The sequence below is a fragment of the Oncorhynchus nerka genome, linkage group LG2 (genome assembly GCF_034236695.1).
Source record: "Oncorhynchus nerka isolate Pitt River linkage group LG2, Oner_Uvic_2.0, whole genome shotgun sequence".
Taxonomy (NCBI): Eukaryota; Metazoa; Chordata; class Actinopteri; order Salmoniformes; family Salmonidae; genus Oncorhynchus; species Oncorhynchus nerka.
This window is the reverse complement of record NC_088397.1, coordinates 40,328,070-40,341,933: the sequence shown is the minus strand read 5'-3', so window position 1 is coordinate 40,341,933 and position 13,864 is coordinate 40,328,070. Positions and strand designations below refer to the sequence as shown.

Here is a 13,864-nt window from a genome sequence, read left to right as displayed (position 1 = left end):
GCGCGTGCTACGAGTGGGTGCTGCTATGGTGACCAGTGAGCTGAGATAAGGCAGGGCTTTACCTAGCAGAGACTTGTAGATAACCTGTAGCCAGTGGGTTTGGCGACGAGTATGAAGCGAGGGCCAGCCAACAAGAGAGTACAGGTCGCAGTGGTGAGTAGTGTATGGGGCTTTGGTGGCAAAATTGATGGCACTGTGATAGACTACATCCAGTTTGCTGAGTAGAGTGTTGGAGGCTATTTTATAGATGACATCGCTGAAGTCAAGGATCAGTAGGATGGTCAGTTTTACGAGGGTATGTTTGGCAGCATGAGTGAAGGAAGCCGATTCTAGATTACATTTTTGATTGGAGATGCTTAATGTGAGTCTGGAAGGAGAGTTTACAGTCTAGCCAGACACCTAGGTATTTGTAGTTATCCACGTATTCTAAGTCAGAGCCGTCCAGAGTAGTGATGCTGGATGGGCGGGCAGGTGCGGGCAATGATCGGTTGAATAGCATGCATTTAGTTTTATTTGCATTTAAGAGCAATTGGAGGCCACGGAAGTAGACTTGTATGGAATTGAAGCTCATCTGGAGGTTAAAACCTCTTAAGGATAGGCAGGACAAAAATGTCTCAACTGGCCAATTGCCAGGGGAAATGCAGAGCGCCAGATTCAAATAAAATGCTATAAAATTCAAACTTTCATTAAATCACACATGTAAGATACTCAATTAAAGCTACACTCGTTGTGAATCCAGCCAACGTGTCGAATTTTAAAAAGGCTTTTCGGCGAAAGCATAAGAAGCTATTATCTGATAGCCTGCACCATCTGCACCAGCAGTGAACAAAGGAGCTAGCATATTACAACCCTGCAGGCGCTACACAAAATGCTGAAATAAAATATAAAACATGCATTACCTCTTTTGTTGGCACTCCAATATGTCCCATAAACATCACAATTGGTCCTTTTGTTCGATTAATTCCGTCCATATATATTCAAAATGTCCATTTATAAAGCGAGTTTGATCCAGAAAAAAACTGCTTACAAAAACGCAATGTCACTACAAAATATTTCAAAAGTTGCCTATAAACTTTGCCAAAATATTTCAAACTACTTTTGTAATACAACTTTAGGTATTTTTAAACGTTAATAATTGATCAAATTGTAGACGGGGCAATCTGTATTCAATACAGCAAGTAAACAAAACACGCACCATTTTCCCTCTTTGGTAACTATCAACAGTGTAACGTTGTTCCAGGATGTACCTCTTCTTCGTTGCACCAATGATTAACTCCAACCCAATTCCAAAGACTGGTGACATCCTGTGGAAGTCGTAGGAACTGTAAAATGGGCGCTATCAAATTTCCCTTGGCAAAGACAACGGAGGGAACGGTCAGAGGAAAAAAATAACTAATAATCTGAACAGTTTCTCCTTGGGGGTTTGCCTGCTACATAAGTTATGTTATAGTCACAGACATGATTGAACCCGTTTTAGAAACTTCAGAGTGTTTTCACAGTGTAATCATATGCATATAATATATTCCTGGCATGATTAGCAGGAAGTTGAAATTATGCACACTATTTATCCAAAAGTGGAAATGCTGCCCCCTATCCTTATTAAGGACCTTGAATGTGGCTGAGGTGCACCCATGACCAGCTTGGAAACCAGATTGCATAGTGGAGAAGGTACGATGTGATTCAAAATGGTCAGTAATCTGTTTGTTAACTTGGCCTTCGAAGACCTTAGAGATGCAGGGTAGGATACATATAGGTCTGTAGCAGTTTGGGTCTAGAGTGTCTCCCACTTTGAAGAGGGGGATGACCGCGGCAGCTTTCCAATCTTTGGGAATCTCAGACGATACGAAAGAGAGGTTGAACAGGCTAGTAATAGGGGTTGCAACAATTTCGGCAGATCATTTTAGAAAGAAAGGGTCCAGATTGTCTAGCCCGGCTGATTTGTAGGGGTCCAGATTTTGCAGCTCTTTCAGAACATCAGCTATCTGGATATGGGTGAAGGAGAAATGGTGGGGGCTTGGGATGGAGGGTGCCGGGCAGTTGACCCGGGTAGGGTTAGCTAGGTAGGGGTAGCTAGGTGGAAAGCATGGGCAGCCGTAGAGAAATGCTTATTCAAATTCTCAATTATAGTGGATTTGTCGGTTGTAACAGTGTTTCCTAGCCTCAGAGCAGTGGGTAGCTGGGAGGAGGTGCTCTTATTGTCCATGGACTTTACAGTGTCCCGGAACTTTTTTGAGTTTGTACTGCAGGATGCAAATTTCTGTTTAAAAAAGCTAGCCTTTCCTTTCCTAACTGCCTGTGTATATTGGTTCCTAACTTCCCTGAAAAGTTGCATATCATGGGTGCTATTCGATGCTAATGCAGAACGTCACAGGATGTTTTGTGCTGGTCAAGTGCAGGCAGGTCTGGAGTGAACCAAGGGCTATATCTATTCCTGGTTCAAATTTTTTTTTAATGGGGCATGCCTATTTAAGATGGTGAGGAAGGCACTTTTAAAGAATAACCAGGCATCCTCTACTGTTGGAATGAGGTCAATGTCATTCCAGGATGCCCCGGCCAAGTCGATTAGAAAGGCCTGCTCGCAGAAGTGTTTTATGGAGCGTTTGACAGTGATGAGAGGTGGCCGTTTGCTCGCAGACCCATTACGGATGCAGGCAATGAGGCAGTGATCGCTGAGATCTTGGTTGAAAACAGCAGAGGTGTATTTGGAGGGTGAGTTAGTTAGGATGATATCTATGAGGTGCCCGTGTTTACGGATTTGGGGTTATATCTGGTAGGTTCATTGATAAGTTGTGTGAGATTGAGGGCATCAAGCTTAGATAGTAGGATGGCTGGGGTGTTAAGCATGTCCCAGTTTAGGTCACCTAGCAGCACGAGCTCAGAAGATAGATGGGGGGCAATCAAATCACATATGGTGTCGAGGGCACAGCTGGGGGCAGAGGGTGGTCTATAGCAAGCGGCAACGGTGAGAGAGTTGTTTCTGGAAAGGTTAATTTTTAGAAGTAGAAGCTCAAATTGTTTGGGTACAGACCTGGATAGTAAGACAGAACTCTGCAGGTTAATCTTTGCAGTAAATTGCAACACCGCTCCCTTTGGCAGTTCTATCTTGTCGGAAAATGTTAGGAATGGAAATTTCAAGGTTTTTGGTGGTCTTCCTAAGCCAGGATTCAGACACTATTGGTGGAGTGAATTGGTGGAGTGTGCTAGGGCAGTGAATAAAACAAACTTAGGGAGGAGGCTTCTACTGTTAACATGCATGAAACCAAGTATTTTACGGTTGCAGAAGTCAACAAATGAGAGAGCCTGGGGGATGGGAGTGGAGGTTGACACAGCAGGCCCTGGATTAACCTATACATTACCAGAGCAACAGAGGAGGAGTTGGATAAGGGTACAGCTAAAGGCTAACAGAACTGGATGTCTAGTATGTTCAGAACAGAGAGTAAAAGGAGCAGATTTCTGGGCACGGTAGAATATAATCAAGGCATAGTAGGATGTGAATACGTGGGGGTAAACCTGTGCATATAGTGATAATGAAAGAGATATTGTCTCTAGAAATAGCATTTAAACCAGGTGATGTCACTGCGTGTGTGGGAGGTAGAACTAAATTGTTAGCCGAGGCGTGTTGAGCAGTGCTAGAGACTCTACAGTGAAATAAAACAATAGTTACAAACCAGAACAGCAATCGACACGGCATGGTGACGGAAAAGCATGCGTAGCCGGGTGATCATACAAGTCCAGTGCGTGGCTTCAGGCAGCTAGCGGGACGGGGCTAGCAGGCTAACAGAAAGGCCTTAGAGGGATGACGCGACGGAGGAAAGTCTGTTGTGGCTCCCTCGTGCAAGTTACATCAGCGGACGGATCAGCAGGGCTCCGTGTGGTAAACCAGGCCAATTGGCAAAATATGTATAGTGGCCGAAGAAATATGTCTGAAGGGCCTCTTAAGCCAGCAGTCCAATGTGCTTTAGATAGCTAGCAGGCCGCAGATTAGCGGCTGTACGTTCAGGGGTCGTTAGCCGCTATAATTCCAGGTGGGGATTTTTTTTATCATAATAAAAATAAAAAATAAAAAATAAAAATAGGTTCAGAGCTTGCGGTAGGAATCCGGAGATATGGAGAAGAATAAGTCCAACTAGCTCTGGTTTGAGTCGCGCTGTACAGACTGGCGAGAGTTGTCCGGGATAAAGGTAGCTGATGACCGCTAGCAAAGGATAGCTGACTGCTAGCTAGTGGCTTCGGAATGGATTCGATGGGCCTCGTAAGCCAACAGTTCCTTGTGCTCTAGACAGCTAGCATTCAGGGGACGTTAGCTGCGAAGGTCAGAAGGTGAGAAGGTTCAGAGCTTGCGATAGGAATCCAGGGATATGGAGAGAAAAATAGGTCCGGTATGCTCTGGTTGAATCGCGTTGTACAAACTGGCGAGAGCTTTTCGAGCTAGGGGTTAGGTGATGACCGTTAGCTGGCTAATTTATGTTGAAGAGATTCCAGTAATAGAGGCAGAGAAAAATACAGGTCCTCACCACATTGGGTGAGGCGGGTTGCAGGAGAGTATTTTGAAGTAAGGATTTAGAAAAATATAAAAAGATATGTGAAGAAAAATATATACAAATATATATACATGGGACACGACAAGACGAAGGACAAATACGTCTGACTGCAACGCCATCTTGGATTATCAGGTGGATGGATTATCTTGGCAAAGGATAAATGCTCACTAACAGGGATGTAAAAAAAATTGTGAACACATTTGAGAGAGGGATCTTTTATTTCAGCTGATGAAACATTGAACCAACATGCTGTGTTTATAGTTTTGTTTGGTTTTTAAGGAAACATGCGTATGTATGGCATGCGCCAAGTTTATAAATATCAATATTTTTGTGCTTGTGCAGTCTTTTCAGAAACAGTGCAGCAGATACTAGTGTAAAATGTATGCAACGATTATAATTGAGGCCCCTGGGTGGTAGACTTGTTCTCACTGAAGTGCAATACCCCTCATATACCAGTAGGAGGCAATGTTCATGAATCGTTGGACTGTGACTTCCCATTTTATTACAATAAACATCTTTATTTAGGTTGGTAGCATGACATTGAAACAATGAATTTGATTTAAACATAACATTTTACTGTCAACATTTAAACAAGGTGAAATAAAATATGTCTAATCAAGTACATAATTCAACATCATTTCAACCACCAAGTAAGTATATACAGTTGAAGTCGGAAGTTTACATACACTTAGGTTGGAGTCATTAAAACTCATTTTTCAACCACTCCACAAATGTCTTGTTAACAAACTATAGTTTGTCTACATCTACTTTGTGTATGACACAAGTCATTTTTCCAACAATTGTTTACAGACAGATTATTTCACTTATAATTCACTGTATAACAATTCCCACCGGGTCAGAAGTTTACATACACTAAGTTGACTGTACCTTTAAACAGCTGGTAAAATTCCAGAAAAGGATGTCATGGCTTTAGAAGGTTCTGATAGGCTAATTGACATCATTTGAGTCAATTGGAGATGTAGTTATGGATGTATTTCAAGGCCTACCTCAGTGCCTCTTTACTTGACATCATGGGAAAATCAAAAGAAATCAGCCAAGAATTTTTGTAGACCCCCCAAGTCTGGTTCATCCTTGGGAGCAATTTCCAAAAGCTCGAAGGTACCACGTTCATCTGTACAAACAATATTATGTAAGTATAAACACCATGGGACCGCACAGCCATTATACCGGTCAGGAAGGAGATGCGTTCTGTCTCCTTGAGGTGAATGTACTTTGGTGCGAAAAGTGCAAATCAATCCCAGAATAAAGGACCTTGTGAAGATGCTGGAGGAAACAGGTACAAAAGTATCTATATCCACAGTAAAACGAGTCCTATATTGGCATAACCTGAAAAGCGGCACATTAAGGAAGAAGCCACTGCTCCAAAACCGTGATAAAAAAAGCCAGACTACAGTTTGTAACTGCACATGGGGACAAAGATGGTACTTTTGTCCTCTGGTCTGATGAAACAAAAATTGAAATGTTTGGCCATAATGACCATCGTTATGTTTGGAGGAGAAAGGGGGAGGCTTGCAAGCCGAAGAACACCATCCCAACCGTGATGCACGGGGGTGGCAGCATCACGTTGTGAGGGTGCTTGCTGCAGGAGGGACTGGTGCACTTCACAAAGTAGATGGATTCATGAGCAAGGGAAATTATGTGGATATATTGAAGCAACATCTCAAGACATCAGTCAGGAAGTTAAAGCTTGGTCGCAAATAGGTCTTCCAAATGGACAATTACACCAATTTACACATACTTCCAAAGGTGTGGCAAAATGGCTTAAAGACAACTAAGTCAAGGTATTCAAGGGAGGTACTCGCCTCCCTGCGGACCTGGCATCCTTTCACTCCCTCCTCTCTACATTTTCCTCTTCTGTCTCTGCTGCTAAAGCCACTTTCTACCACTCTAAAGTCCAAGCATCTGCCTCTAACCCTAGGAAGCTCTATGCCACCTTCTCCTCCCTCCTGAATCCTCCTCCCCCTCCCCCCCCTCCTCCCTCTCTGCAGATGACTTCGTCAACCATTTTGAAAAGAAGGTCGACGACATCCGATCCTCGTTTGCTAAGTCAAACGACACCGCTGGTTCTGCTCACACTGCCCTACCCTGTGCTCTGACCTCTTTCTCCCCTCTCTCTCCAGATGAAATCTTGCGTCTTGTGACGGCCGGCCGCCCAACAACCTGCCCGCTTGACCCTATTCCCTCCTCTCTTCTCCAGACCATTTCCGGAGACCTTCTCCCTTACCTCACCTCGCTCATCAACTCATCCCTGACCGCTGGCTACGTCCCTTCTGTCTTCAAGAGAGCGAGAGTTGCACCCCTTCTGAAAAAACCTACACTCGATCCCTCCGATGTCAACAACTACAGACCAGTATCCCTTCTTTCTTTTCTCTCCAAAACTCTTGAACGTGCCGTCCTTGGCCAGCTCTCCCGCTATCTCTCTCAGAATGACCTTCTTGATCCAAATCAGTCAGGTTTCAAGACTAGTCATTCAACTGAGACTGCTCTTCTCTGTATCACGGAGGCCCTCCGCACTGCTAAAGCTAACTCTCTCTCCTCTGCTCTCATCCTTCTAGACCTATCGGCTGCCTTCGATACTGTGAACCATCAGATCCTCCTCTCCACCCTCTCCGAGTTGGGCATCTCCGGCGCGGCCCACGCTTGATTGCGTCCTACCTGACAGGTCGCTCCTACCAGGTGGCGTGGCGAGAATCTGTCTCCTCACCACGCGCTCTCACCACTGGTGTCCCCCAGGGCTCTGTTCTAAGCCCTCTCCTATTCTCGCTATACACCAAGTCACTTGGCTCTGTCATAACCTCACATGGTCTCTCCTATCATTGCTATGCAGACGACACACAATTAATCTTCTCCTTTCCCCCTTCTGATGACCAGGTGGCGAATCGCATCTCTGCATGTCTGGCAGACATATCAGTGTGGATGACGGATCACCACCTCAAGCTGAACCTCGGCAAGACGGAGCTGCTCTTCCTCCCGCGGAAGGACTGCCCGTTCTATGATCTCGCCATCACGGTTGACAACTCCATTGTGTCCTCCTCCCAGAGCGCTAAGAACCTTGGCGTGATCCTGGACAACACCCTGTCGTTCTCAACTAACATCAAGGCGGTGGCCCGTTCTTGTAGGTTCATGCTCTACAACATCCGCAGAGTACGACCCTGCCTCACACAGGAAGCAGCGCAGGTCCTAATCCAGGCACTTGTCATCTCCCGTCTGGATTACTGCAACTCGCTGTTGGCTGGGCTCCCTGCCTGTGCCATTAAACCCCTACAACTCATCCAGAACGCCGCAGCCCGTCTGGTGTTCAACCTTCCCAAGTTCTCTCACGTCACCCCGCTCCTCCGCTCTCTCCACTGGCTTCCAGTTGAAGCTCGCATCCGCTACAAGACCATGGTGCTTGCCTACGGAGCTGTGAGGGGAACGGCACCTCAGTACCTCCAGGCTCTGATCATGCCCTACACCCAAACAAGGGCACTGCGTTCATCCACCTCTGGCCTGCTCGCCTCCCTACCACTGAGGAAGTACAGTTCCCGCGCAGCCCAGTCAAAACTGTTCGCTGCTCTGGCCCCCCAATGGTGGAACAAACTCCCTCACGACGCCAGGACAGCGGAGTCAATCACCACCTTCCGGAGACACCTGAAACCCCACCTCTTTCAGGAATACCTAGGATAGGATAAAGTAATCCTTCTCACCCCCTTAAAAGATTTAGATGCACTATTGTAAAGTGGCTGTTCCACTGGATGTCTTAAGGTGAACGCACCAATTTGTAAGTCGCTCTGGATAAGAGCGTCTGCTAAATGACTTAAATGTAAAATGTAAATGTATTGGAGTGGCCATCACAAAGCCCTGACCTCAATCCCATAGAAAATTTGAAATTGAAAAAACATGTGCGAGCAAGGAGGCCTACACACCAGCTCTGTCAGGCGGAATGGGCCAAAATTCACCCAACTTATTGTGGGAAGCTTGTGGAAGGCTACCCGAAACATTTGACCCAAGTTAAACAATTTAAAGGCAATGCTACCAAATACTAATTGAGGGTATGTAAACTTGTGACCCACTGGGAATGTGATGAAAGGAATAAAAGCTGAAATAAATCATTCTCGCTACCTTTAATTCTGATATTTCACATTCTTAAAATTAAGTGGTGATCCTAACTGACCTAAGACAGAGAATGTTTACTAGGATTAGATGAAACTGAGTTTAAATGTATTTGGCTATGGTGTATGTAAACTTCTGACTTCAACTGTATATTGAATATAGGATGAAAAAGATTTTCTTTGTTTCTTTTTGGAATTTTCTACAGAATTTCAATATATACTGTACATACATTGGTTTTGAAAAAAGTATATATTTTCCACATTGATTCCATGACACAATACGTTAACAAATTACGCTGAAACAACGTCGATTCAACCAGTGTGTGCCCGGTAGGTTGCTACTATGCTGTGTGCCAAAACATCCTTGTCTGAGCTCCTCTGTTTCCTGCGCTCACTTGACAATGTTACATCAGTCTGAAAACTTTAGAGGCAATTTGTTGTTGAAAAGCATTTGCTTATGTTCTTCCAAAGCTTCTTGTGAGAGTCGAAGGCCAGGCTACCTTTTGGGACAATTAACATTTCTTCACCAAGGCTTGGGGGATCATCTGGCATTTCACATTCTCCAGAGTCTTGGCTGGAAGTCAACAAACACGGCAATGGAAAGAGGAGCTCACCCCCATTAGCCTTAATTAGAAGGTACTTACAAAGGTCATCCATGGTGGAACACTTGTTGTGAAAAGAACACAAGGTATCCCAGGGACTTATTAGACCCTCTATGGAGATAGGAACTGAAGTTCATCATCATAAAGTATGTCTCTGTTTGATAACGATAATGAAGAAAAATCCCATTACACATCACTCGTAAATGTAGTCCCTTGGGGGTACACACCATAACACATCTCTGATCAATTACAGGGTGACTGCTCTCAGGTTGCAATGATCCTACGATTCTGTTTAGAGTTATGAAGAAACAACACAGCGAACAATTTAGTCTTTATTGCCGTCTGTGCCAGAATACAGAGAGCCTTTGAACATAACAAAAAAAGGTTATTAGAAATATACAAAAACTACAGGTAACCAAATATAGGGTTATAAATCTTTCCATCACGTGGTCGTTTAATACAAGACTAAACAAAGAATAACAAGAAACTTAAAAGGCCCTCTTGTTCAGTTACATATCTCAGTGACATTCTCTCTGTCCCTCAAAAATGCAGTAAATGCATAACAGAGAGGGATAATTAATTGAACTGTAAAAAGCTCAATCGATTTAAAATTAAACCATAGCAAAAGGTGGGGTATAAACTTTGCTTTGTTTTTGGTGGTATTTTGATTTCACATAATATATCAGTAAAGTCATTACCTAATTCAATTTCATACATAGTTCCCCTGTAAGACAATTAATGTGATCAAGTTAATACAGTACTTGATCTCATCCTCTTGACAGTCATGTTTTGATCTGGGTAATTGGGTGATGCTTGGTTTCACTTTTGTAAATCGAGGAACCATTATTTGTACTCTTTTTGATGCTGCTATTGTTCATTCCTCTACAAATATTGCATTATATTACTTTCTACGAATCACTGATTGGTGCTTTGAATTGACCTAGGCTAGATCATAAGGACTGGTAATATTAACACTTCTTAATTTCTCTTTTCTCAGATATCTACTGCCGGTATAAAATATGGCTATAAAATACATCACATTTAACAAACTATATAAAACAGATCAAGTATAAATAGGGCACAAAGAAACTGGTATCTGGTGTGTCAATGGAAAAATACTGTGTTTAAGTTATAAACAATGGCGGTACTTTCTAGTTGCCTGTGCTTACATCTACAGTAAGTAGTGTGCCAACTGTTCCTATTGATGTGTTTGACATGACTTAAGTCCAGTGCATTCATGCTCTGATACGAGATACTCTACATGAAATATTGTTTTGGGTAATTTACATCATGGATATTCAACATTGACAGGACTTGTTTTTCCCATTACATTCTTGACAGGAAGAGTCCTCTATACTCAATGCATCTCCACATCCTTGTTGGGTTACATGGTTGACACCCCTCATTTCCGTGACAGCAGCTGGTTCTCCAAGTCCTCCAATCGAGCAGTCATCCCCGCCAGTAGAAAAGGGTTAAGGAAATAAACACATCATTCCATTTTATGGTCAAATGGGCTGAACGAATGAAGTTGAGCTGAGTTGAATGATATTGTAGTAGAAGAATCATATGGCTTTTTTTATGGGATTAATTTTGGTCCGAATCCTAAATGTGTGCACTAAACTTGGACTTTGGCATAAATCATGCATTGATGTTGATGGGAAGATCTGTGCAAAAACTTGAGTTACAGACACTGACGTATATGGGCCAACAGTATATCACTTAAATGCATATATATATTAATTACCTAAGGTACAGTGCCTTTGGAAAGTATTCGGACCACTTTACTTTTTCCACATTTTGTTAGGTTAAAACTTTATTCTAAAATTGATTAAATTGTTGTTGATTTTTCGATTCAATCTACACACAATACCCCATAATGACAAAGCAAAAACAGTTTATACATTTTTGCTAATTTATAAATAATAAAATTTCTGAAATATCACATATACATAAGTATTCAGACCCTTTACTCAGTACTTTGTTGAAGTGCCTTTGGCAGTGCTTACAGCCTCGAGTCTTCTTGGGTATGACGCTACAAGCTTGACACCTGTATTTGGGGAGTTTCTCCCATTCTCCTCTGCAGATCCTCTCAGCTCTGTCAGGTTGGATGGGGATCGTTGCTGCACAGCTATTTTTAGGTCTCTCCAGAGATGTTAGATCGGGTTCAAGTCCGGGCTCTGGCTGGGCCGCTCAAGGACATTCAGAGACTTACCCCGAAGCCACTCCCATGTTGTCTTGGCTGTGTACTTAGGGTAGTTGTCCTGTTGGAAAGGGAACCTTTGCCCACTTGTCTGAGACCCTGAGTGCTCTGGAGCAGGTTTTCATTAAGGATCACTCTGTACTTTTCTCTGTTCATCTTTGCCTCAATCCTGACTAGTCTCCCAGTCCCTGCCACTGAAAAATATCCCCACACTATCATGCTGCCACCACCATGCTTCACCGTAGAGATGGTGCCAAGCTTCCTCCAGACGTGACGCTTGGCATTCAGGCCAAAGAGTTCAATCTTGGTTTCATCAGACCAGAGAATCTTATTTCTCATGGTCTAAGAGTCTTTAGGTGCCTTTTGGAGAACTCCAAGGGGGCTGTCATGTACCTTTTATTGAGGAGTGGATTTCGCCTGGTCGCTCTACCATAAAGGCCTGATTGGTGGAGTGCTGCAGAGATGGTTGTCCTTCTGGAAGGTTCTTCCATCTCCACAGAGGAACTCTAGAGCTCTGTCAGAGTGACCATCGGGTTCTTGGTCACCTCCCTGATCAAGACCCTTCTCTCCCGATTGTTCAGTTTTGCCATGCGGCCAACTCTAGGAAGAGTCTTGTGGTGGTCGTTCCAAACTTCTTCCATTTAAGATCGATGGAGGCCACAGTGTTCTTGGGGACATTCAAAGCTGCAGAAATGTTTTGGTACCCTTCCCCAGATCTGTGCCTGGACACAATACTGTCTCAAAGCTCTATGGATAATTCCTTCAACCTCATGGCTTGATTTTTGCTCTGACATACAATGTCAACTGTGGGACCTTATATAGACAGGTGTGTGCCTTTAAAAATCATGTCCAATCAAGTTGTAGAAACATCTCAAGGAAACATCTCAAGGATGATCAGTGGAACAGGATGCACTTGAGCTCAATTTTGAGTCTCAGAGCAAAAGGTCTGAATACTTTTCTAAAAACCTGTTTTCGCTTTGTCATTATGGGTTATTGTGTGTAGATGATTTCGAAAAATGTAATCCATTTTAGAATAAACCTGTAACGTAACAAAATGTGGAAAAGTCAGGGGGTCTGATTTCTTTCCGAAGGCACTAACAACTATGGTTTAAAAACACATTTATATAAACTACATAAACTATTTTGTTATAGTAATTGTTATCACAAAACTGTAAAATGTTAGGACAAAATAAGGTAGTATCTGAAATATCTGGATCAATAGCCATCAGTAAATCTAATCTACTAGCACAAATGTTATAATGGGCGCTGCACAAAAAATATGTCCTCCCAATGAAAAGTAGCCATGTGCACAGTCAATCAAAAGATACTTATGTGCAATAGCATGATGGAGACTGACGTGGAATTCCACTGCAACAGAAGTGCCATTGTAACGCCTCATCACCTCTATCCCTAAGCATTTACAAGGAAAAACACAATTGGTCTTTGAAACGTTGTCCTTTCAGATAGTGTTCCCTCTTTGGATGAATCTGTTTCTAGAGCCTTTGAGTAAACAGTGATCCACTTTACACAGTGATGAATATATTAGGTATGCTACACTTAAGTTAAAAGTGATAGTTTACCATGTAGACCAGAACAGACATGGTCATGCTTTACTGACTCAGAACTGATACATGTTTTTTCATGAATGTTACCTTTTACCTTTTATGAAAGTGATAAGAATCCAACACAAATATTTACATATGAGTTTAACCAAATCTTTATTTTCATTTTGGGCTGGATTAAGCCAGCCCAAAACACAGTTTAAGCCTAGTCCTGGAATAAAAAGCATGCTTAATGAAGAATCTCCATTGAAAAACATTTTAGTCCAGTACTAAGCTTAATCTGGGTCCAGGAAACTGGACATTAATGTATATGTTGATGACTGTTTTGAGTATTCATTGTGCCCTTTGATGTCCAATCATTTTTAATATTGTCCAGAGAGCTAAGTAATAATTTAACCAGAGACAGCAAACACTGGTTGATTTTATTTTCAGGCCAATTTTCTGGCTTTGTGGAGACAAAAACAAATGTATGTGGACCACACCACACATAGTGGGGGGAAGATTGTGGCAAGTGCAAAATAAAATAAATAGACTAGAGGAACAGGCACCCTGACAAGTATAAATGGTGTGTGTTAGCTTTGTCTCAGCTACGAGTGTGTATATAAGTCATGCTTATATACTATTCTGCCTGCGGCTATGGAATCCTGACCTGTTCACCGGACGTGCTACCTGTCCCAGACATGCTGTTTTCAACTCTCTAGAGACAGCAGGAGTGGTAGAGATACTCTTAATGATCGGCTATGAAAAGCCAACTGACATTTACTCCTGAGGTGCTGACTTGCTGCACCCTCGACAACTACTGTGATTATTATTATTTGACCATGCTGGTCATTTATGAACATTTGAA

General features: G+C 42.8%; 1 protein-coding gene across 5 annotated transcripts in view; it reads right to left on the bottom strand.

The window, feature by feature from the left end:
• Window positions 1–9,574: 9,574 nt before the first annotated feature.
• The window catches only part of LOC115135195 (matrilin-4-like), a 60,471-nt gene continuing 56,181 nt past the window's right edge, over window positions 9,575–13,864 (bottom strand). For 2 of the 5 annotated variants that reach the window (XM_065026364.1, XM_065026377.1), the window contains exon 13: window positions 9,575–10,718. In XM_065026364.1, the coding sequence (XP_064882436.1) occupies window positions 10,658–10,718 (61 nt within the window). In that variant the 3' untranslated portion in view covers window positions 9,575–10,657. Of the gene's footprint in view, window positions 10,719–12,622; window positions 12,866–13,864 lie in introns of those variants that run through there. The other 3 variants (XM_065026362.1, XM_029669660.2, XM_065026368.1) reach the window with 3 other exon arrangements.